Source organism: Camelus bactrianus, chromosome 9 (assembly GCF_048773025.1).
Source record: "Camelus bactrianus isolate YW-2024 breed Bactrian camel chromosome 9, ASM4877302v1, whole genome shotgun sequence".
Taxonomy (NCBI): domain Eukaryota; kingdom Metazoa; phylum Chordata; class Mammalia; order Artiodactyla; family Camelidae; genus Camelus; species Camelus bactrianus.
The window spans coordinates 39,330,405-39,356,661 of NC_133547.1; the positions used below are offsets into that span (position 1 = coordinate 39,330,405).

General features: G+C 39.9%; 1 protein-coding gene across 1 annotated transcript; it reads right to left on the minus strand.

Moving 5' to 3' along the window:
- Positions 1–71: 71 nt before the first annotated feature.
- On the minus strand, positions 72–25,875 carry CLCC1 (chloride channel CLIC like 1). The gene is made up of 11 exons (XM_074370090.1): positions 25,718–25,875; positions 14,999–15,148; positions 14,508–14,609; positions 12,326–12,433; positions 9,601–9,822; positions 9,215–9,355; positions 7,913–8,006; positions 6,347–6,444; positions 5,921–6,067; positions 3,761–4,102; positions 72–2,360 (listed from the first exon to the last, which is right to left on the minus strand). The coding sequence occupies exons 2-11, from the start codon at positions 15,125–15,127 to the stop codon at positions 2,085–2,087; spliced, it is 1,659 nt and encodes a 552-aa protein (XP_074226191.1). The 5' UTR covers positions 15,128–15,148; positions 25,718–25,875; the 3' UTR covers positions 72–2,084.
- Positions 25,876–26,257: the final 382 nt, after the last annotated feature.

Here is a 26,257-nt window from a genome sequence, read left to right on the forward strand (position 1 = left end):
CTTAAATTTCATGGGCTTTTTCTTGTAAGCATATTTATTGAGCAAAGACAGCATACCAAACCACAACAATGTAAAAATAAGGGTTTATTTTGTGTATACGGTGTTCTTAGACCCTGTAAACATTCAACCTTATCTATTCCACTTAAAAATTGCTTTTAAAAAGCTATCTACCCCACTCTGATTTCCCTATAAGCTTATTACTATAATCCTTGATTTTAATGATAAATATTGGCTAGACAATAAACAAGCCTATTTCTTCTAGTTATAAACTAGCCTTGATATGTTCCATTTACTTTAATAAGTATTCCCTGAACTGCTGCCATCTTTCAACAGCAGTAGCTTGTTGCCTTGCTAGCTGTCAAAGTAGATTCCATCCCCAAATGGTTATCTGTAATGAAAGAATACAAATGTGAACTTAAATTTTCTTTTAAAGATTCATTTTTAGATTGATAAAAGCAGTCAGAAGTGCAAAACAGCATTAACTCTGCTCTCATAGTTACTGTCTATCAACTGAGGCATTCATTTCACTGGAGATTCCGATCACAGCTCAGAGGACGACTAGCACCTTGGGAGCATATTCACCCATCAGTGTGAAAGGGCCTGGCCACTAGAGGACTTGATATGCACTGATGCTCACAAACCTATCCCAAACTGCAGGCATCCTTACATGCCTACTGTGTTAGAAAGTTTTATATAAAATCCTTCTGCATTTCTTGGGAAAAATTACCTTCCTGATGAAATATTAAAGATATTTGCAACATTAAACTATAAAATAATATTAACACATAAAATTGTTACAGGCATCTAAGTGATGCTTCTGGGAGCCAAAAATGGGTATTCTGCATTTCATGTAAAAAACATCAAAAAGTGAATGCTTTGAATACACCTTTTTTCTGAAAGAAATGCCTGCATGAATATTATAAGACTATTCCTGACTGGTATCATTTTTAATAAGCAGCTGAATATAACTTGTAGTGTGAAGGTTAAAGCAAAGGATACCCAAATATGTGTACAATTTGCTTCCTAGCTAGGTCTTGTGCAAAATTTATAAATTGCTTTTTTTTTAAGTTTAAAATGAGGAATAGTTTTAAAAATGAGTAATTTAAAATGTTGATTAAATCACCTGCCTAGGGTTAAAAAAACACCCTACTCTACCTTATCATGATATTTATTCTCTTTGTATAGATCTCTAAAAATGAGAACTTCGTATGTCTTGCACAATATGGTTTAGTGTAATATAAATGAGATATAGTAATGCCTAACAATCTCAATTGCTGGGATTCTGAGTGCAAGGAACACGGGTCTTAGAAAGCCTATGCACTTCATTTGGTGGGGAAAGAATAAAGGTATTCTCAAAATGTGTAAAACTGAGATTACCAATTTAACAAGCTGTATAATCTAAATCCCCCTGCCAATCTTCAGTTCTGTCTTAGATAAGGATAAAGTTAAAGGCGGGATAAGGAAGCAGGCCCAGTAACGCTGTAAGAGTTGAGATGAAGGCTGATCTGTGGGGCAGCCTACACGAGACAAATCGACACTGGTGATGCAGACTCTGTGGCTGCATTAAGATGCTGAAGTGCAGGAAGAGGTAAGCTTGACTACAGTGACTTTCCTTAAAAGTCGTTTTTGAGTACCTACCACTTTCAGAAACACTTTCAGTCCAATGCACAACTAACAGATTATTCTGTTAACTAAAGTTAACAGGACTTCCACTAGGCAACACACACTCTGGTGAGTTGGTTCCTATATATGCCTGTAAACAATAGAACTTCCTTTTCAAAGTCCTCTAATTCAAACTGGCCTTTTAAATTATTCAAAATCATTAATGCCTGCCATATGTTCACCTATGAGATCCTGTTCCAAAATTAACACTTTAAAACTTTATGGGATGCATCTTAATATCAAAGAAGAAATTAAACAGATACATGTGTGTTTGTTAATTCTGATTGTCAGTAAGAAATATTAAAGTTGCCACCTGGGTAGTAAATATCAGAATGTTTGAAGAGAAGAGGAAATAGCTGGGAACAGTATACTTCATAAAACCCAAAGTCGACCTCACAGATGTGCTCCGTGTCCGTGTTCCTCTAGCCACACGGGCCGTCATCCGGATCCTTTCCACACAGTCCCACTGCGGTGCTTGCTGGGCTGGGCGTTCTGCCTTCCTCTGGGCTGCCTGGGGCAACAGTCCTGAGCTGGGCCTTTTCCACTGCAGGGGACGCTTCCACACTCTCTTCTGATACATTCTGGCCAGAGACAGGCTTATCAGAGTGGCTGCTTTCAGTGCGGTTTTCTGTAGGTGTGCTTTCTTCTGGGTTTCCACCAATCTCTTTGGGCTTTGTGTCCAAAACAGGTGATTTATGCTAAAAAGTAGAGAATTACAGTGTTCACTGTTTAACATAATGTGAAGTTTTGTAATAAACGTGTTTAGTAAGTTCCCAAACAAATCTGTTATAGCAAACTTTCAACTCTTTCAAGTCCTGGTTCCAGTGCTGGATTGTAATTATACAAATTAGTAAGCCTCACGGAACTGTACATGGAGGAGTGGGACACTTGGGATACGCTAGGTGGTCCAGTACCTAGCTTAGGAAGGGTGAGGAGGACTAGTGCCCAGTACTGTAAACTCCTCTTACCTGGTGAGAATAATTCATTCCACAGGTATTTACAGAGTATATATTAAGTTCTAGGTGCTGGGCATACAACAGACACCAAAGAGACAAAAATCCCTGCCCTCTCTGGAATTGACATTTAGGCTGGGAAGAGAATCAGGCAATAAATTAGCAGTATCATGCTGGGGTAGGGGGTTGGATTACTGTTTAAATCAGGGTGGTCTGAAAAGGTGATGTGAGTGAAGGCTTGAAGAAATGAACCATATGAATATATGGGGAACAGCATTCTTGACAGTGAATAGCAAGTACAAAGGCTGAGTTCAAGGAGTAGTCAGGAGGCCCTTGTGGCCGAAGCAGGGAGGGAGAGCAGGAGGAGGGAAGCCCTAGGCCATCATGGTATCTTTGGCTTTTCCTTCAAGTAAGCCAGGAACTCGAGACAATTTTTGAGATGAGTGACAGATAACCATTAACTATTAAAGCTGAAAGGAACATCTTAATTTTCTAGATGCATGGAGGTATGTTTCTTATAAGGAACTCCACATAAAGGATTCTAACAATTTCCTAAATTCCATTGTGCTTATTCCTATTTCTCAAAGGTTTACATCTGCAAATGAAAATACAAATTCCTCTCAAACAGAAATGGTAATGTCCGTGGCCAATAATGGTGGAAAAGAGGCCTCGCCATTCCACAGACAGAAAATAGTCTAGCCAGCCAGCGATATGAAAGATTTGGGAAAGCAAGGTTTTTGAGCCTTCCCCAGCTCCCTCCTCATGTAGATAAGGCTCCAGGGCTCTCCTGCAGGCTCCCTAAGGCTCCAGGCCTTCAGTGAGGTCTTCCCTCCGATCTCTTCAAAGGTAGAAATTTCAGTCATGCTCACTTGTTGGTTTCCTATGAAATTTCATATGAATTACCATCTGTTCTAACAAATTACTCTTATATAGTATTTCACATAAAAATTAAATTTCATTTCTTCTGAGGAGGCTGGACTAACTTTTGACCAGAAAGGGGGACAGAGAGAGTGAATAATTATATCATTAATGATATAATTAGCCATGAAAGTAAAGTTAGAGTCAAAACACTTAAGCAAAAGCTCTATAGGAAGCACTTAAGCCTAGTATGAAAGGAGAGCAAAATAAAACAGTTGCTAACTTACACTGGGTACCACCTTGGGATGCTCTCTTGCATCTGCGCCTGGTAAATCAAATGCCCGAAGTATTTCTGGGCTCTTGTTGCCAGTCTGAAATCTTAAGTCAACATCTCTCTCTCTCAAAACATCTCTTCCACCCTCATATGTTTTGTTATAAGGGCCTTGCTCAATGGGGCCAATCTGGCTCCTATAGTAGAAACCTGCATCACCTGCTCCACCATAGGGCCTATAATCAAGTTCCTGCTGCCGGCGTCTTTCACCTGGCTGAAGTGCCGCGGGCGGCTCGCTTTCAGGACCACCCACGTGTCTCAGCAGATCAACTGATTTTCCGGCACCATAGCAGAAACTCTAGAAGGAAAAGACATGCACCTTCCTGAGTACTTAATGGTTGACTTACAACGAAATTATGAGGTGCCTTCCTCAGTACCAACAAAATTATGTAATTTAACTTGTGGCATTTATAGGCACAAACATGTCAGTTCCACTGGGCTTTCATTAGCAGTCTCTTCTTTAATACAGGGCCAGAGCAGCCAACAAAATTTGTAAAATCGCTAAGTATTAAGTAGACATTTCAATCAGTTGGACACATTTTGACTGAATTATATCATAACAACAGGTAAAGCCTAGAAATTTAAATTAGGGAGTGCTAATTGTCAGATAATTGCTCATATATTGTCTATAGCCACACCCATTATGTAAGGTAAATGCTGAAAATTATTTAAAGTTATATATCATTATGTAAACATTCTCCTGTAGGTTTTTTAGCTTTTTTGTTTGTTTTAATAAATACAAACTTGCTTTAGCTTTAGCTAAAATTCAATAGGTTCTGAGTCACATTCCATAGGAAAAACTAGGCAGGAGTTCTCCAAGTATGGCCCACAGGCCCCTGGGTGACCCCTGAGACTCTCAGGAATCTGTGAGGTCAAAACTTTTCATAATGCAATGACATCAGTCTCCTTCATTCTCGTCTTGTGAGCGTACAGCAGAGTCTTGTGGGGCTAGAGTGACTTCCTCACTCTTGTGGCTCATTCACTGTGGGCTTGTGTATACTTGTATTTTAAAAATGTCTGGTAAATATCAATAAATAAAACACCCACCAACAAGTGTTCTCTGTGGTCTTCAATTCTTAAGAATACAAAAGGTCCTGAGGACAAAAAGTTTGAAAACCACTGTCCTAGAGATACTATTATTTGACGACAGAGCAGCAAAAGGCCTTTTTTAAGGCAGCAGATGAAGTAGATGAAGGGGCTTATAATTTCAGTTTCAGAGACTAAGTACATTATACAACTGATGTCACCTAGCAACACCATTCCCCTAAACCAATGAGTCCCAGTCACAAGCCAAAAAGCAAAAACAAAACAGAAGCAATTCTGAGGTAAACAGAGCATCGTTAGGGAAGACAATTCTTTACTAATTCCCCATGGCACATCTGAGTTCTTTACATTTTGTTTTATGGGACAACTGTTTTATTGCGGTAAGGGCTGAAAATCAACCCCAAAAAAGCTGAAGACACCATGGATGAACGAAGAGTAATAGTGTAACATTACTGAATAAACGTCTGCTCCTGGATTCCCAAATTGTTTCTCAGCACACCCACCCCCTTCTTCATTCCTTTCTGATTCTGTGTTAAACCCAATGTTCTTCTCAGTGTGGCCAAAACTCAAGACTGAAGGCCCCCTTTGTCAAAGAGGACATAACTGATTTCAAACAACTTCACGAAGTTTAAAGAACAAATCTTAAAAGGTATTCTAAATCACTGTTTTGACATCTACAATCAAACTTCAGAACCATTTCCTTGCTTAGAGGAATGTACACATAAGTATAAATAAGCATCTACCACTTAAAAATCATACCACTTCAGGGGAGAGAGGGTGTAGCTCAGTGGTAGAATGCATGCCTAGCATGCACAAGGTCCTAGGTTCAATCCCCAGAACCTCTGTTAAAAAATAAGCAAGTAAATAAACTAATAAATAAAACTAATTACCTCCCCTCAAAATAATATATATATGTATGTGTGTGTGTGTGTGTGTGTGTGTGTGTGTACATATATATAATTTCATACCATTAAGCACGATTTAGCCTGATTTACAACATAAAAGAAACCTAATTTTAGAACTGCCTTTTTTCTGAAAATCCTGTTAAGTGTCAACAGTGTTATATACTAACCAGGACAGCTAATGCCATGATTATCAGCACTGGAATCTGAAGTAACACTGGAATCTCCTTCATCAGCGCTTTAATAAATTCACCAGTTCCTTTTCCAATATGCTTCAGGGGCTCTGTGATAAAGTTGGTGAATGTAACTGCAAATGCCTAAAACATAAGATAAAAGTAACTTAATTTTTTTCCCCCTCAAACAACTGAGGCACATAGAGTAAGCCAAAATTGACTGTGCTCTAATTATGAAATCCCATAAATGTAAATGCTATCATATGCTTTTAATGTAAAGATCACTGTGTAGTGGAAGTATTTTTTCCTAGAACAAAGGTTTATTATTAGCAAAATGACTGTAAAAAGCACTAACAATTCTTCACAAACATGTATTTTTTTCTACTTGTTTGTATAGGTAACTTTTAAAAAATACATTCTAACCTTTGTCGGTGGGACCAACCAAATAGGGTTGACTAATAAGAGCTCATAGTATTTTTGGCATGGGTCATCCTTATAGGTCCATGAACTTCTAAACCATTCTATTTAGAGAAACAGACAAAAAACACTGAGTCATTAAGACAAAAAAGTCACATTTCATTCCCAAATAAGACAGTATTTTGGTGCTAACTCTCCCTCCCCCACAGCCCCCAATCAATTTCAAATTGTTCTACAAATAGACTCCCAGTAATAGTGATTTTTTTAATTTTATCATATGTCCTAAATATTTTTAAAATCTATTCAAATTATACAAGTCTTATACACATAAAATATTTTATGAAGATTTCTAAAAAGTAATTAAAAGCAGTTCATTACACACACAAGGGAGTCCAAGTAAAACTGGGGAAATCTGAGTAAGACTGGTGGCCTGTATCCTGGCTGCGATACTGCGCTATTACAACTCTGCAAAGTGGTGCCAGTGTGGGGAATGGGTACAGGGTACAGGATCTCTCTGTATTGTTTCTTTCAACTACCTGTGAACCTACAACTATCTCAATAAAATTTCAATTTAAAAAGTCAGTACTTACTTTTCAAAAAAAGAACGTAGAACATTAGTTCTCCCGCTTTTTCTAAATCATAAATGTACATTATGTACTAACATGAGCTCCAGGAGGCACTGAATTGTTCCTTGAAGCCAGGAAGCAAGGCTGGATTGGTTTAGTTCCCATATCTTTTTTTTAAGGCCATTTATTTATTTTAAGGACAGTCAGTTACCATGTGTCAATTTCTGGTGTACAACATAATGTTCGAGTCATGCCCACATATATATATATATACACACATATATTCATTTTCATTAAAGATTATTACAAGATATTGAATATAGTTCCCTGTGCTATACAGAAGAAATGTGTTTTTTATCTATTTTTATATATAATGGTTAACCATAACTTTTTTTAAAAAATTAATTTTGGACAGCCTCATTTGCTGCTGAAATTCTATTCTGTATCAGTCAATATGGACTTGCATTTACAGAGCCTTTGATCATTAAACCATTCCCACTATTAGACATATGTAACCGAAAGCAGTCAACATTCATGAGAATGTTTATAAAATCTGTAGGAAAAAGAAAAAATAATTTCCCCCTTAATTAAAGAGTATAGTCAAGCTACATTATAAGATGTCATAAGTCAATATAAGGAGATTAAATCAAAGATGCAAATTAATTTATATGTACACTGATTCACTCCTCTAATAAAGCTGTGTTGAGGACCTAGAACATGCTGGACACCATGCTAAGGACTAGATGAGCCAAAGTGAGCCCAGGGTCCTTCACAGTCGAATACAGGGAGGCAGACAGTATCAGAGTGAGCAGATAATACCGTTCCTGCAACATTACATGAACACAGAAGTCACTGGTCTGAAACCTAAGACTCCCCTTGTCCTGATACCAAAGATTCAGTCATGGAAAGCCTCCTTCTGGCATTTTATCATCTCTTGTAATTATTAATATGTTTTCTCATTCTCAGAAATTTACTCAAAATAAGACCCAGGGAACCAACAACTTACCCCAGAGACTTCCAGTCCACTCCATCTTCTCAGCACACACATTACTTAGTGGCTCCATCTTGGCAACTTCGGCCTGATGCTGGGCGAAGGCTAGCTGACCAACACCAAAAGGGAGCTGTGAAAAGCTGCTAACAAGGAAGGTTATGCCTTCCACCCTCAAAACCTCAGTCCAGAGTGTGTCTTCACTATTTGTCCAAACTGGATTATTTAAAATTTTTTCATAGAAAAAAATATATATTATTTTTAAAAGAATAGCTCTTTTCAGCTCATGGCAAAACACTCATAATGCAACAGGAAAAGAGAAAGAACTAACTACAGTTGCCTTCTTTGTAAATTATGATGAGGAAGGAAAACCTTTTTACTAAAAAGATTGTTTTAAAAATTAGTTCAAACATAGCTCATATCATGCCCCAAAATAAAGCTATACATATTAAATGACCATGCATTTTCTTTTACAATTCATGACAAAATGGTGTTTTACTATGGTTTTCAGCACAAATGACCAATATATATTTTATTAATCAAAGCCCTGGGGGAAATCACTGAGATAATAATATTCAACCAAACAACCTTCCTTCCTCTAATAAATAATTAGTTCTAGAAGCCACAGAACTTAGAGCAAAGGTTAAGGGAAAGCACCACAATGTTTTACCAGATAAACGCACTGAAACAGCTGGCCACCTGACTCACCCTGCCAAAAAGGTCTAAAATTCCCTTCAATGATTCTGCTCCTTTGACAGGAACAATAGTGCTTCTTTTGAATTTCTATGTACAACATGGTCCCAACTTTGAAAGAATTAAAATTTTGAAAAAAGTTCAGAAATACCTCAGAATATCGATAGTGATTATCTCTAGGTGATAAAATTATAGTCAATCTTTAAAAATTAAATTTCTTTGTATTGTTCTATTTTTCCTTTATTTTCTACCATGAATACATCACTTTTATATTTAGAAAATAACCTAACTTAAAAAAAATATTTTGGTATCATTTCTAGCAAAGAATAAAAGGATATACCCCAAATTATCTACATAAGCATTTTTCAAATGCGTCTGCCTAGTTCTACTCTGATTTAGCTGTCCAGATGCCCCCCATCATCAGGAGTGGGATTATGAAAATAAGGACTGCACATTTTTCCCAACTGGTCAAGGACCCCAAAAAATCAAGTTCACCTGAGCAGGTGCCAATTTCCTCACCAACACCATCTCTAACCACGGCCTCCCACCCTCACCTGAGATTAGCTCAAAATGGTCTTTTATTATGAAATAACATTTTTAATTGTAAAACCTTTGGCTATTTAATACCTTATATAAATATATCCAATTCCATCCCAAACTGATGAGAAAACTGATGAATAAAACACGTCTCAGTTGGGTGTACCAGCGAACATACGTCCACAGCTCGGTAGCTACTAACACCACGATGCAGAGCAGACACAGGAGCACCTCAAAAACAGGAGGAAGCAGAGAGAAGAGTCACTGCCAAGCCATCCTCCCCACCAAAAAATGCGAACCATCAGCAAAAACAAAAGAACTGGACTCAAATACACAAAATCATTTGTACCACTTTGCTGCATATTCTTCAATCCAGTATTACTGACACAGTATGAGTTCTTAACATAATTATAGTGGAGTTTTTAAAGCATTAAAAAAAAAAAGCTGTTAATCATGTCCCCCTCGTCCCATCTTACCATAAACACATTATATGGGTCCACTCCAAAGGAGTCTTCAAATCGCCACTTCCATGTTTCAAAATCATGAAACTTAAAATTAATTAAAATATCACTTAGTGCATCATCCAAGGCTCCTGGCTTCCAGTCTTCTCCATTGAGAAACTTTTGTATTTCTAATAAGGTTTGTCTTTTAAGGATAATCTCGGCATCATAATGCATATCGCCTTTGTTTTCATCAGGCTGAATTAAATTTGGCAAAAAATAAAACCAGAAAAGGAGATTTTCATCGTTATATTACTCAATGAAACATTTTAAGACAAAAACTAATTTGGAATTAAATATATAATTAGTTCACAATATTTCATAGTTAAAAATAAGTAATAATACCTGTCTGTCTCACAGGCCAACAAGAAAACCAAAGATAATACGTGTGAAAAACATTTCAAAAATTATAAAACTTTATGCAAAGTAACTCACTGTACATTTTAGTAAAATACAGTTGATTCTTGCTATCTGCAGTAGTTGTGTTCTATAAAGTCAACTGAACCCTAATCAGCAAACACTGAACCATGGTTCCTACAGGAAATACAGGATTAGGTTCCTGCAAGCACATTTCCATCAACCAATCAATACATAACCTTTTAACGTTTTCTTTAAAGACACCTTAATATATACGGTTGATCCCTTAACCCTGACCTCACAGCCAACAGCACTGTGCCCCATGACTGAACTAAGCTTATCTAACAAGGGAATCTTCTCTAAGGCACATCTCAGACTTCCTGTGCTTAGGAACACTAGACAGCACTACATCTGGGAGATTCTTACTCATCCAAAAAAAAAAAAAAAAAAAAAAAAAAAAAGCCTGAAAAATGTCACTAAAGAGACCATGAGAATTGTTTATAGCATGCGAGCTGAAACAAGAAGGCAGAACAGGGCCAGGCTCCACCTCAGCTGAGAATGGGCTCATCAGGCAACTCAAAGGATGGCTGCTCTGCGCATGTCTGAGAGTGACCACAAAAGCATGAGTACTGATTCTGAGGTTACAAATAAAGTTTAGTAAATAGACAAATTAAAAAATACAGAATCCACAAATAATGAGGATAAACTCATTATTTTATGATTCAGTTTATGACTTTTCATTTGCTGACAGTTTTCAAATAGCCTAAAATCTGCAGTATTATAAATAAAAAACAAAAGGGATCCAAAGGAGCAGCAAAAACTGGGTTTCCATGAACATACATGACATTCACAATTATATTAGGGTGAGTTCAGGTTAGCATAATCACTATAAACATAACCAGTTAATATAAGTAAGAGAAAATTCTTTTTTCTCTAACAGTAAATCCAGATATTTATATCAAAAAATATAAATTGAGAAAAACCAAAGTTTCATGTAAATATCACAAATCATCAGTAAGTACTAAAAAGCAGTCATTGATTAATATTTTTAAAAAACCAGAAACTAAATATTCCAAGTATCTCCATCTTGGGTATTTTCTGGCTCCATCTGTTTCCTCATCTATAAAATACTCTCTGTTCCACTTCTCACTCAGTTGTAAGACTTGAATTGAAGGGGGCACATATGAGTACATCTTCCTTTACATTCCCAAAATAAGGTGGGATCAGTAAATTATTCATCTAACACTCCTTTTCTTTAAGTTTCCTTGATGTTTTGACTCCCCAAAGTGTAAACAATAACTCTAAAAAATAGAACCTTAACATTAATCATAAGGAACATGTGCATAATATGTAATCCTATAAAGTATCCCTTGCCACAGTAAACAGCTAGGGGGGAAAATGACTTACAACACATTTCTCTCTTTCTCAATATATAATGATAATACATCATCCGAATAAGGAAATGTGGAAGTGGTAGAAAGCAAGAAGTAAGGTACTGGGATAGAATTCCTTACCAAGCCACGAGTTCATTAAGTTTCCAACTGTTCAGTAAAGTTCAAACAGCAAATTTAAAACCTTCCTGGTGACCCCGCAACTCAATTTGAGGTGGGAAGGCCCCATAAAAAAAGACTGGCAGGACCCCCCCAGGCAGGGCCACTACTCTTCTGCCAGCACCATCCAGTTCCCTGGCCCAGAGGCACTATCTCACTTTTTGCCTCTGAAATGGCTTACTTCTAGGAAAGTGGAACTTACCGCTAAAATTCTATTGGTTCCCTGAGCTCACGCCTGATTGGTTATTTCCTTCACTCCTGATTGGTCCATTTCTACAAAGCTTGTTCCTAATTAGTCAACTTTTGTTATACCTTATTTGCATATGATGTTGCAAAGTGTAAACTAGCAGCCTATAAAAGCCTGTGTAAACCTACAGACAGGGTCCAGAGTTTGGAGTGTTAACTCCTCTGGGCCTGCTGGTCTCCAATGCTCCGAGTGCTGTTTGGTCTCTTGTCCCAATCCAGGTTGCTGTCATAACTGAGCTGTAACACCAAGCTGTAACACGTTTTTCTGCAACAAATTAAGCAACACAGCAGTGCACAGCTGAGTAAGTAAATCCCCATGAACTATGAGAAAAAGAGGAGGGGTCTGCACTGCTCACTTGCCTTTGGCCAAACCACTGCAAAGCAGGCTGCTACTTTCAGTCCTGCACGAAAAGGTTTTGGTAAAAGGGTGAGTCAGGTATCCTCTGCTGAACCATAATGATGCTTTATCACTGCTTGACACAATTTGAAATTAATAAACAACGAAAATATCCACTACACTGATTAGCATTACATCATCAAACACTCACAAGTCCGAGCTTTCTGGTTTCAATTAAAATCTTATTTAAGTATCTCCGAAAAACAGGATTGCTTTGACTTTCATAGTCTTCCCTCTTTTTCTGTTCGCACTCATCAATCTGCAACCACAAAAGAAATACAATATTAGTTAGTGTCAAAGTTTAATGTAAGGGTCAAGTTTCTAGCCTGGTGGCCCCATCAAGATCAAGGTAAGGAGATGGTTATCTTTATCAAGCTTGCACTAAAACATAGATCTTGCTTGCTTTCTGTGGATTCTCTTTGCAATCAGCACGTAGGCAACAAATGAGAAACACATGTGCAGCACTGCATCCTGATTAGCAGTTTTTTCCTGCTGACTTTCACCAATTTTAAAGCTGAAGATCACAAGGCAAGGAGGCAGAGATGTGGAACATCTGCCTCTTCCAAATTCCAAAGTGGTGATTTAACAAAGGAATGAAAGGAAAAGGGAAAGGTAGAAAGAAAAAAATGGAGAGAGGACAGAGAAAGAGAAACAGAGACAGGATGAAGCCAGAAGATGAAAGGATGGACCCAGCAAAGAATTTCTTGAACGTGCCTATAACTTCTGGCCTTTTATTAATTTTTCCTGTCAACAACTGATCATCCCCTACCACATGAGATGCTTCACGCAGGCAGAAACCATGGCTTCTGCAGGGTGTCCGATACATGCCACCCCCTCAGCACAGAATTCTTCATTAGAATAGTCTTCCCCTGAACTTAACTCTACAAACACCCCAGCGATCAAACCTCTGAGTGAGGGTAGTGTACATCTTACAGACATTTAGACCCTGTGTTAAGCAATTTCCATTGTTTACTTGAGCGTGGACCACAAGTTGAGTTGAGCACTGAAATGGGCTTCAGGCAATAAACATGACAGTAACTGAGCAGCACACGCAGACTCAGGATAGAAAGACACTAGAGAAGTCACGTGGCAGTTTCCTCTGCTTTCAGGAAAGGTTTACAAACCTTAAAATTTTTTAAATTTCTTTTTAAGAGAAACTTTTTTTTAAAAAGACATAAGGATTCAAGACTCCATTTTACCAATAGCGTTTTTACAACGTTTCAACCAAAGTCACAAAAATGGTCTGTAAAAAGCCATTTCTGCTTTTCCTACTGAGCAGCCATATTAGCTCACTACACCACAAAACAGTTAAACTGAGGCAAGTTTTATCCGGGCATTTCTCTGCTAGCACTTGGGTGAGACAACATTCACATTTGATAAGAACCATAAGCAGCTGCTTATAGATCTGAATTGGGATTTATCCGGATCTCAGTTAACAAGCCCTCCCCAGCTGGAGCAAGTCTCTAGCTGGAAACCTCCCTCATTCACTCCAGCTCTTCCCTATCTGTTTCCCCTCCTACCTCAGCCACCACAACTCCCCTATTCTACCATGGAAAGGCCAAACACTTTTCTCTTCAACCCCGGTCACTGCCTCAGTTTGAGTCTTCAGGTGCTGGACCTCTGCCGTCCCCCGACCTGAGGCCCCCTCCCCAGTGCCACCAGCTCACGCTCCCTCACAACCAACAGGTGGACTCTCGCAGCATAAGCTTTTCTCTATTTCTATGGGTTCTCTTTGCAAAAGGCAAGTAGGCAACAAATGAGGAACACATGTGCAGCACTGCACCCTGATTAGCAGTTTTCCTGATGACTTTCAGCAATTTTAAAGCTGAAAACCATGAAGCATGAAGATCAAACCCTCTAACAATCTTGACTTATTTCCTTTCCCATAAACTCTAGTCACATAAATAAAAGGACTGAGTAAATGAAGACACAGCTACCACACACTAAATTACAGTAATCCCTTGTGTTTGTAAGAGTAACTCTTAATGCTTATAAGCTGGTACCAGAGCCAATGCTTCATCTGCTACGTCTGTCGGGAGTTTTGCACCAGGTGATAGAGAATCGTGGATGAACAAAACAATTTCTTGCCCTAGGAAATTTTCAGCCTCGTGAAGAAATAATTACAACATAGTGAGAGCTAAATGTTATTACAGGAAAAAACCAAGGCCAGAGTAACCAAAGAGAAATCAAGGCTAGAGTAACTAAAGAAAAAAATCATATGTATGTAAATTTTACTTTAGACAGAAACACAAATAATACTAGCAAAGACAGGAAAACGGAGCAATTTAACATACTATATATAATATAAAAATCATGAATGAAAAAAATCTAACCTTATAATTTAAAGAATCAAGTTTGCTGTAGCATTCTGACAACTCATCAGCACATGACGCGTCAGGACTATCCTCCTGTTTCTCTGATATACCATGTTTCACCTAAAGCAAAGTGGAGAGAGATTTTGTCTTTATAGTTCAGTTGTAAAAATAACCTACAGTTAATGAAGACTAAAATTTTGGCTTCATCATTTTATGACTTTGCTCATTATATTCTTCAACTGTATTAAACCACCAAAAAAATAAGAGCCTTAAATTTATCTACCAGTGAGGAACCAAAATCAAGTTAGTTTGCTCCTTGATGGGCTTTACATTTAAATCTGAAACAGAAATAACCAGATGGGGTTGAACTCATCTTAGACTAAGAATCGGGAAGTTCTCATGATTGCTAAGCATGGACTCCTTGCTCTGTGTAAAATAGTAACAAAATTGCACTATTTCCGTCGTAGGACTGATAAGGTCTTAAACACACACACACATTTTTTAAATACCTGAGATTTTCTCATTGTTCCTGAAGCAGCATCATAGTTAAGCATGTCTGTGGGGTCAATCCAGTCATCATCATGACCATAGGCAGTTATCAACCACAGACACTCGCAAAGGAGCAAAGAACACAGCATCCTGCATGAAGGCTAAAGAAACTAACAAATACAATGAAACATAATTATTTTTAGAAGAAACTTTTTTGCGATAAAAACAATCTACTTCCTTCCAGTGCTAAGATAATGTTTTCCCAATAATAACTGAGATAAAAATACTCAGTAAAATGGTATTTGCATATTAAACACATACACACATGCACACATTTTCTCATTGAGACCAAAAAATAAGATTTTCCAAAATGATTCAGTAATTCCATTCCTAGGTATACAGCCAAGAGAAATGAAAATCTATGTCTACACAAAAACTTGTACACATTTATAGCCATATTAGTCACAATAGCCAAAAAGTAGAAATAACCCAAATGTCCATAAACTGATGAATGAATAAAATGTGGCATATTCATACATGGAATATTATGAGGCCATAAAAAAGAATGATGTATTAATACATGCTACAACATGGATGGATCTTGAAAACATTATTATGTGAAAGAAGTCAGTTACCAAACAAAGGCCATATATTATATGATCCATTCATATGAAATGTCCAGAATAGGCAAATCTATGGAGACAGGAAGTAGATTGGAGCTGCTGAGGGTATAATAAGGGACAGAGACGCGGTAGTTGAAAGATAGAGGGTTTCCTTCTGAGGTGATGAAAAGCTATCTAAAATTAACTGTGGTAACAGTTTATATATATATATATATATCTGTGAATATACTAAAATTGAACTGTACAACTTAAATGGGTGAATCATTTCTCAGTAAAACTTTTAAAAAAACACATTCTAATCAAACCTTCCTCATCCCCCATTTTTTTTTAACAAATGAGACATTAAAGAGGTGCAAAATTAAGATTCAAATGAGGTGGCCGAACTCTCAAATAATCAGAGGAAACAGCATGCTTCATCCAAGCCTCTGCGTAAAATCACTGTCAAATCATTTCAACACTTAATAGCTCCTCTATTCAACACTGTCCAATATAGTAGCCATTAGCCACATGTGGCTATTTAAATTAAAATTAAATTAAAAATCAGGTCCTCATTCTTACTAAGCTGCATTTCAAGCACTCAATAGCCATGTGTGGCTAGTGGCTGCCAAACTGAACGGTGCAGACGTAGGACATTTCCATTACTGCAAAATGGGCTGCTGGACAGCCTCTCTTATACCTCCTGGGAATAACAATCAGGTAAGGGAGTTCCAAGACAAGAAAGCCATCAATGACTCACAGTCTAGCTGCAGGAATAAAAGTAACACCAGGCCAAATCAAACACTCTTTCGTGTTCCTAGTTACTCTGTTTCTTCTTGTAGCATAACACATTCTGAGATTAGCCACTTCTTGGCCAGAATCATTTCAAATCATTTCAACACTTAATAACTCCTCTATTCAACACTATCCAATACAGTAGCCATTAGCCACATGTGGCTATTTAATTTAAATTAAAAATGACATCTCTTTACTTTTATTAAAATAAAAGCTACATCCCAGACCCTTAGATCAGAATCTCTTGGGGTAAGACATAGGCACTGGGATTTTTATGGCTCCTCAGCTGGTTCCATCACACAATGAAGGTAGGAAACCACTGCACTATAATGTCAACTTCCCCAGGGAAGGTAACAACTTACTGAATTCCCCCTCCCAACTCCCTCTCCATCTTGCCCCCTTCACCTCTCCAAGCCTGATGCCTAGCCCAGGGGCTGGCATGTGAAAGACATTCAGTAAATGTTCATTAAGCAGCAAATGCAAATGATCAAAGCCTCAGCAGGGATCCAAAAGGTCTTAGGGGCTCAAAGGATGAAGGACACCTGACTTGCAGAAACGGAAGATTTCATGGAGGAATGGGCGTGGGAGATGGACTTTGATGGGTAACATTCTGAAAGTGCGAGATAAAGAGGGGCAGAGGCAGAAGAGCACAGTGTACATCTCAGAAACTGGAAACGTGAGGACGGATGTGGTGGAGCACAGAAATGGAGAGGTGGGCTGCACAAACTCTGCCAGAGTAAAAAGCTTATGACTAACTTCACCTGCTAACAGCAGCATTCAAGGGTGATGGGAGCTACATTTTGGGAAGATGAAACTAGCATTAAGCGTACAGAATGAGGAAAAAACTGGATTCAGAGGGTCCAACAAGGAGGCTGAAGTAGAAAAAGGATGTTGGTCTCAATGAGCAGTGGTAACAAGGACAGAAAGAACACACAGGGCATGTTTTAAAGATTATTCCTACAGGCCTCAGCAACTGAACGCACGTAGAAGGAAAGAAAGAACAATGGCAGACATGACTCCAAGATTCCAAGGCCTCCTGACAAAGAAAATGGTGATATGTTAACTTAAAAAGGCAATTCCGAAAGAGAATACACTTTGGGGAAAGAGTTCAGCACTCACTTGTTCAACATTTACTAAATACCTGCTGGATATTGGGCACTGCTTAAGTGGCAGGGCTACTAGGAAAATAGGCCAGGTCTTCTTTAAGAAGCTTACATTCTCATGGGAGATGTCAATAAACTGGCAAAAAAAAAAAAAAAAAAAAAAAAAAAATTCAGATGGTGGTAAGTCCTCTGAGGAAAATAAAGCAAGACAATGGTGCAGATGGATTAGGTGACGCTAGGTGCTTTGGGGAAGCCCTCTGACTGGATGAAAGGTGGCCTCGGATTCTCCGTCATTTCCCCCACTGAGAGACGGAATTTATCTCCTCTCCCCCTGAATCTAGGTTGGCCATATGACTACTTGACCAAAATACTGTGGCCAGGGCCTGGCCTAACCTATACCAGGATCAGCGGCCTCTACTTTATCACTTAGGAATGCTTGCTCTTGGAACTCAGCCACCACGCTGTGAGAAGGCCAAGCCACATGGCGAGGTCATGTGTCGGGGCAGACTAAGCCTCCAGTTGGCAGCCAACATCAATGGCCAGCCATGTAGATGAGCCATCTTGGTGGTTCTGATCCAATCCCTTGGTAGCTGACTTGGTGATCTAGCCACCAGCATATGGAATAAAATAACTACCCAGCGGAGCCCAGTGAAGCTCCATAAGCCACAGAATCATGAGAGGTAATAAAATGGTTGTTTAAAGCCCCTAAACTTTGGGGTGGTTTGTTACACAGTGGTAGATAACCACAACATTTAAGCAGAAAAATGACAAGAAGCTAATAACCTTAGGAAGATCTGGGAAAAGACCATTCAGAGAGGGGACATAGCAAGTATAAAGGCACAAGTAGGGAGTAAATTTGAAGCATTCAAAGAACAAGCAAGAAGGTCAGAACAACTGGGTCTTGTGAATGAGCTAGCTGGGGCAGGGGGTGGGGGTGGAGTGCAGTGAGGGAATCGGCCACAGTAACGAGAGTAGTTTTTACTCTAAATGTAACAGGAAGCTAGCCACTTAAGGGTTTTAAGCACAGAAGTGATAGAATCTGGGTTACGTTCTAAACTAAATCACTATGGCTACTATGTGCTGGCGGGAACAGAAGAACAAAAGCAGGACATTAGTAAGGAGGATATGAGTAGTCCCGCTGAGAGATGAAGGTGGCATGAACTAAGACAGCAATGAAGGTGATGGGGAATGATCAGATTTTTAAAATTTGAGGTAGACATTACATTATGTTGCAAAGAACAGCTAACAGGTCACCAAGCATATTCCTTCTTCTTTCTGTACACATGGTGACTACATATCCCAGCCTCTCTTCCAGTCAGGTATGTGACAATTAAGTCCTGGCCAGTGCAACAGCAGTGGAAGGGTATGCACACCACATCCAGGTCTGGGCCATGAAAGCCTCCCGTGCACGATCCTGTGGCTGCCTTGCCACCCCGGCCCCAGCAGGGAACAGGGAGGACCCTGAGCCCTATGGGAGGGCAGCCCAACTATGGAAGGAGATGGGACCCTAAACAACCCCATGCACGGCCACCCACTGAGTGGGAACATGTCTTTCATGTGAACACAAATTTCTTTTATGGTTAAGTCCTGAGATTTGAAGGTTTTTGTTTTTTGTTTTTTTTAAACACCATCTTGTGCTATCCTAATACAGAAATACACTGCAGAAATTGCTGGTAAATTGGACATAATAAGTAGGGACAAGAGACGATTGAAATGGCATCTAGATTTGTGACCTGGGCAACTGGGAGAATGGGAAGGACTGAGGGACACTGAGGTGGGCAGATCACAAGTTCTGACAGATCAAGAGTTCTGTTTTGGACACCGTCAATTTCAGATGTCTACTGATACCCAAGTGGAGATGTCCAATATACAGCACGGAGCTAAGGAGAGAAGTGTGGCTACAGAAATATCAGGATGTAGATGGGGTTTAAAGTCATGGACTAGATAAGATCATGGGGTGCTCTATTATTAAGATAAAAGCCTGAGCCCTGGGGCATGCCAACACCAGGAGGTCAGAAAGAAGAGGGGGAGCAGACAAGAGACACCGACCATGAGTACTAGTGAGGCAGGAGGAAAACCAGGAGAGGCTGGTATTCCAGGAGACAAGTGAAGAAAGAAAAGAACTGATAACTACATCAAATGCTGCTGAAAGATCAGGTGATCAGAGGGCAACAAACTGACCACTGGATTTGGTACAGCGGCTTTTAACAAAGTGGAAGGGACAAGAGCCTGACACAGGAATAAAGGAAGAATTCAGCCAGAGGTTTTGGGTCAAGATGACACAGTGACTCCGTGCTCCAAAGCACTCCCTGGACTCCTACTTCTGGCCAAGATGGAGTAACAGGGACCAGATTTACCTTCCTGCCTGAACAACCAAGAACTCTGCACAAAATAAATGAAACTGTTTTCAAGACACTGGACAGCAGACAAGAAAGAATGGTGGTCCCTAAAAGATGTGAAACAAACATGGAAAGCCCCTCCACTGCCCTGGATTACTGTCTTAAGAAGAGTTTCCAGGCCATAGGCACCCCGAGGGGGAGTTCAGACAGAGCCCAGAAGGCCCTCTGAGGAGATGGAGTTGAGAGTCTGCAGAAACCAAGGCAGCTGGAGTTCACAGGAGAAAGCCGCACAGAGACAGACCTCCAAAGATCTGCAGAGGGCCCCTGAAATACAATAGAGATTATCTGGTTTTTGTCCTCAGTTCCTTCAGAAACCCTTGGAATTTCCTGAGGGACAGGACTGCCTGTTATGCTAATGAGCTGATTCACGGTGGACCCTGGATAGCTTCAGGTTGGGGAAGGGCCATCAGGAAGACCAGGCTCATGACTAGAGGGTTGGAGCTTCCAGCCATCCGATCTCTGAGGATGAGAGGGGAGCTAGAGATTGAGTTCAATCTTTAGGCCAAGGAATCAGGGAAGTCTATGGACTGAAACGCTAATAAAAACTCTAGACCCTGAGGCTCAGAGAAGCCTCCTGGTTGGTGACACACTGATGTGCTGAGATGGTGACACGCCTGGACTCTATGAGGAGAGAACACAGAAGCGCTGCGTCTTCCCCCACAAACTCTGCCCTATGTGTCTCTTCATGTGGCTGATCTTGATCTATATCCTTTATAATAAAACTGTAAGTGTACTGCTTTCAGTGTGTTCTTTCAGTGAGTCATTCTAGCGAATTATGCAATCTGTTGGGGTTGTGGGAACCCCCAAATCTACAGCCAGTTAGTCAGAAGTGCAAGTGGCCCCCAAGACATGCATCTGATGTGAGGAAAGTCTTGCAAAGGACATGGCCCTTAACTTGTGGGATGTGCCTAATTCTGGACAGTTTTAGTGTCAGAACTGAACTGAACTGGAGGACACCTGGTGTGTATCAGAGGACTGGTGTGAGAACAGACGCCTCAAGTATTCAGCACAGCGCTGATCAGTGCATGAGCAGGAGGCCAGAGAAAGAACATGGAAAAGGAGTCAGTGCAAAAATAAAGAGTAAAAATTAATAAATACAAAAGCATGTAATAGAGAAGATAACAAAGCCAAAACTTGGTTCTTTGAAATGACTAATAAAATTAATAAACCTATAGTAAGATTAATGAAAAAAGAGAAGGCCCCCAAAACCAATAGCAAGAATGAAACAGGATAAACTCATTCAACATTAAAACAAAACAAACACTTAACAGCCCAGGAATAACAGAAACCTTGGTCAGATGGAGTCTTACAGCAGGCACTAGACTTGGTGGTGAATACTGAAGTGCTCCCCTCTGAGACCAAGCATGAGATGACGGAAAAGGAGCTGGAGGGCTTCTGGGACACTGGCCATATTCTACTTATTAACCTGGATGGTAGTGACATAGGTGTTTGCTTTTTAATAATTTGCTAAAGTGAACATTTATATTTACACACTTTTCTGTATGTGTATTTCACATTTTACAAAAGTTCTTTTTCTCCCCATGGCAAAGACTAATGATGATACTGTCATGGTCTAAATTGTACCCCTCCCCCAAAATTCACACGCTGAAGTGCTAACCCGCAGTTCCTCAGAATATGTGGAGGTAGGGTCTCTAAAGAGGTAACTGAGTTAAAACGAGGCCATGAGTGTGGGCTCTAATCCAGTATGACTCATATTCTTACAAGAGGAAATTTGAACACAGAGGGAAGATGACGTAAAGACACGGGGAGAAAACAGCCACCTGCAAGCCAAGGAGAGAGGCCACAGCAGAAACCCATGCTGCCAACCCCTTGATCTCGGACTTCCAGCCTCCAGAACTGCGAGAAAATAAATTCCTGTTGCTTAAGCTGCCCAGTCTGTGCTGCTCTGTCGTGGTGCCCGTAGAAAACTAATACAGATTTATTCAGACATAAAAAAAAATTAATGAAGTCTACAAACCATTGACTCTTGATACATTAAAGAAGTTTCACCTCAATGAGGAAAGGTGTGAATAAAAGAAACAACAATGAGCACGAGAACTCATCAAATATACTGATAAATTTAGTAAACAACTGGTAGTTCAAAAGAAAAACCCTAACTTTTTATGTTTAAAGAGGTAAACCCCAAATACTAGATAACAGTGAGGATGGGAAAGGCGGCCTAAGATCCCTGTCACACTCTAGACACACTTAGAAATACTGGATACTGTACACTTGATTGAGGGAAAGAAGAGTTAAGTCAGGGGGACAGCCTCATGTGAATCAATGAAGCTAGAACACTCCCTCACTCCATACACAAAAATAAACTCAAAATGGCTTAAAGACTTAAACATAAGACAGGACATCATAAACCTCCTAAAAGAAGGCAAAACATTATCTAACCTAAATTTTAGCAATGTTCTCCTAGGGCAGTCTACCCAGGCAATAGAAATAAAAACAAAAATAAACAAATGGGACCTAACTAAACTTATGAACTTTTGCACAGCAAAGGAAACCATAAGCAAAACAAAACGACAACCTACAGAATGGTAGAAAATATTTGCAAATGATGTGACTGACATAGGTTTAATTTCCAGAATATACAAACAGCTCTTACAACTTAATAACAACAACAAAAAAACCACATCCAAAAATAAGCAGAAGACCTAAATGAGCACTCCTCCAATGAAGACATACAAATGGCTAATAGGCACATAAAAAATGCTTAATACTGCCAATTACTAGAGAAATGCAAATCAAAACTACAGCAAGGTATCACCTCACATCAGTCAGAATGGCCAGTCAGAATCACTTAAAAGTCCACAACGGATAAATGCTGCACAGGGTGTGGAGAAAAGGGAACCCTCCTACACTACTGGTGGGAATGCAATTTGGTGTGGCCATAATGGAAAACAGTATAGAGATTACTCAAAAGACTAAAAATGGCCTTCCATATGATCCAGCAATCCCACTCCTGGGCATGTATCCAGAGGGAACTCTAATTTGAAAAGATACATGCACCATAATGTTCACAGCAGCACTATATACAATAGCCAAGACAAGGAAACAACCTAAATGTTCATTGACAGATGACTAGATAAAGAAGTTGTGGTTTATTTATATAATGGAATACTACTCAGCCATAAAAAAGAACAAAATAATGCCATCTGCACCAACATGGATGGACCTGGAGATCGTCATTCTAAATGAAGTAAGCCAGAAAGAGAAAGAAAAATACCATACGATATCATTTATATGTGGCATCTAAAAAAAAAAAAAAAGACAAATGAACTTATTTACAAAACAGAAACAGACATAGAAAACAAACTTATGGTTACCAGGGGGAAATGGGGTGGGAAGGGATAAATTGGGAGTTTGAGATTTGCAGATACTAACTAATATATATAAATTAGATAAACAACAAGTTCATACTGTATAGCACAGAGAACTATATTCAATAGATGGTAGTAACTTATGGTGAAAAAGAACATGAACGAGTATGTGTATGTTCATGTACGAATGAAACATTATGCTGTAATGAGAAACTGACACAATATTGTAAACTGACTAGGCTTGAATTAAAAAAAAAAAAAAAAAAAGCTAAGGAATGAAGCCTTGAGAAGACCCAAATACAAAAGGAGTGAAGACTAATAAGAGCAATAGAAAGCAAGCTAAAAACCACAGTGTAGAGACCAAGAGGGGCTTAACTGCAAGAAGGTATTAGTCAACTATATTAAATACTTCAGAGAAACTGAGAAAAATAAAGTCCAATAAAAGCCACCGAACTAGTAGATTAGTTGGTTATCTTCTAAATGACTTTCTTAGAAAAGGGGGAAGCCTAATTCTAAGCAGTTAAGAACTAAGTAGGTGACAAGGGGGAGGGTCTGAACCAAGCAAACACTTGGAAAAGAGCAGTGAATGGAATCAAGGCTATAGGAAAGGCTTTTCATAGGCAACAAGGTTTTACATGACTTCATTAACATAAATGAGGAAAGATGGAAATAAATTTTCTAAAGCAAAAAGAAGAGAAGCTCAGAGTTCACATTATCATATGATATCAAGAGGATAACAAAAAAGTCCATTAGAAAGTTGGGAGTGTCTCTTTTCTTGCGGAGGCTGTGACAGAAAATGGAGATTTGGAAAAACAGCCCTATACAGGGAATTCCACAAAGGGACAGGAATCAAAAGGCTGTCAGCAGCTGAGTTTTGACTATGACCCCCACAAAGTCATGCTATTGGCAACTATGTTACTTTCTCCAATGATGATCAGCAGATTCAGCAGTAGGGATTAGCAATGCAGAAATGATGGAAGACCAGGTGAAGTGGTATAGTGGAAACAGCTGCAAAGTCAGGCCCTCCTGCCAAATCCCTGCAATCACTGATGTCAGGCTGGAGCTCCTTAAGAGATCTTACAAGTGATCTCACACTTCCTCCAAACAAAGCTGCGTCTAAACCTGGTCGAGATCTTGCTAAAAAACAAATTCTGACTAAGTCTCAGGTGGGCCGGAGATTCTGCATTTCTAACAATCTCCTAGTGATGGCAGAGATGCTGGCCCACAGACCCTCCCAGGTAGCAAAGTGTTAAGGGAAAGTAACCATCCAATGCTGGTTTAGTTCAGTGGTGGCACCTGTGACTCTGTCAGTAATAGTCTCTCTCCCCTAGTTCTATTTCTTTTAATCATTTTTCTCATCTGTGTCAGGCTTTGGCACCAATAATATCAAATTACTATATAATTATAATAGCTGGTATTTGATTACTACTTGCCAAACACTGTTACATGCATTCGTTCATTTAATCCTCACAAGAACTCTTGAAAGCAGTAGTATTGTTATCTTCATTTTATAGATTAGAAAAACAAGTAACTTGTCCAAAATCACAAAGCTAGTAGCTGGTCAAACCCAGGCTGGCTCTACCTAAACGGCCTCTCCAAGGCAAGATGCTAGTGGGCTTGAGGGGCTGTTCCGAGGGTGAAGGAGAAACTGCGGGATCCCCTCTACAAAGCGGGAAAAATACCAGGAATGGGCTGTAACAGGAGCGACTAGACTGGATAGCTACCAAAAAGACAGAGATCTCCAAGGAGACTTCAAGTCACTGAGTGGAAATCGGCATAAAAGAGAAGTAGGTGATTTCAATGAATTTACAAGTGAAATGAGAAAGACAAAACTAACTTGGGTAACAGAGTCCACTTCTGTATTAACCTAGGATATATATAGCACGGCATAAGTCAGGGGGTTGCGATTTAGTTCGCGTGTGTGTGTGTAGTTTCCTGGAGCCCTGGCTCTCATATTTAAGAATGTTCATTTCTAACGGTTCCTTGATGATGATGATGAAGCTCGTCTTGGGACCACACTTTCGTAACCACTATCACAGAGGAAAATCGTCATTGTTTTTCACCACCTACTCATAAATATTCATCTCTAACTTTCAACATTCAAATTAATTTGGAGTTTTTAAAACTTAACTACAACCAAATCCGAGCCATTCTGCTGCCAGCATTTGTTCAAACTGTGCTTAAAGTTTCCAGAGATAACTTAAGTCAACAAAATTCAACGTTCGCTCGCGCCTCGCTCTGCATTTCTCGCCCCTTTTCCCTAGGCCGCTCTTTGAACCGCGTAAGACGGCGGCAACCAGAGATAAGACCGCCAACCGGCCCGAGAGATAAGAGGGTGACAGGTCGCTCGCCGCCAGGGAGGACGCAGCGCCCAGTCCCCCGCAGACCCGGGCGAGCGCGGCCCCCGCCCCTGGTACCGCCCCCGGCCTCCCTTGCGCCGCCGCCCGCGGGACCCGCCAGGGCCGAACCGCAGCCCTGCGCGCTGCACATACACACGCGACCGCGAGGACTCACGTCTCGGGTCGCCCGCCTGCCTCTCCAGGAAGATAGGACACCTGCCGGAGCTCCTAGAGAAGATGGCGAGCCGCCTCCCGAGCCGCCTGGCGCTCCAGCGGCACCCGCCTCCGACGCGTCCTCATCGACTCGCTCGGCCGGCAGCTGTGCGCCCCTCTCCGGCGCGCGGCTGATTGGCCCGCCGAGGGGGCGGGGCCGGCCTCCGTTGGCTTGTTTTCACCCTCATCGGCCGAACTCCGTGCAAGAGAAATCTTGCATAGAAGCCAAATACGTAAAAGGAATGCGAAGCGTATTTTCTTGGTATCGATTTATTTTATAAGTTCTCGAATGTGTAACATTTGCAGTACAACCCAGAAACCTATTTCGAGCATAATTTTTAAAATGGGGCATAACGAATAATAACTATAGTTCTGTATATTGGCGGGGGGAGGGTGCAGGGTACACTATGGGGTAATTGGAAGTTTTTAAGTCTTGATTTTGTCTTTAAGTACTGGCCTTTTGCATGCTCAGAAAATTCTCCAAAGAGGAAATAATGATTTT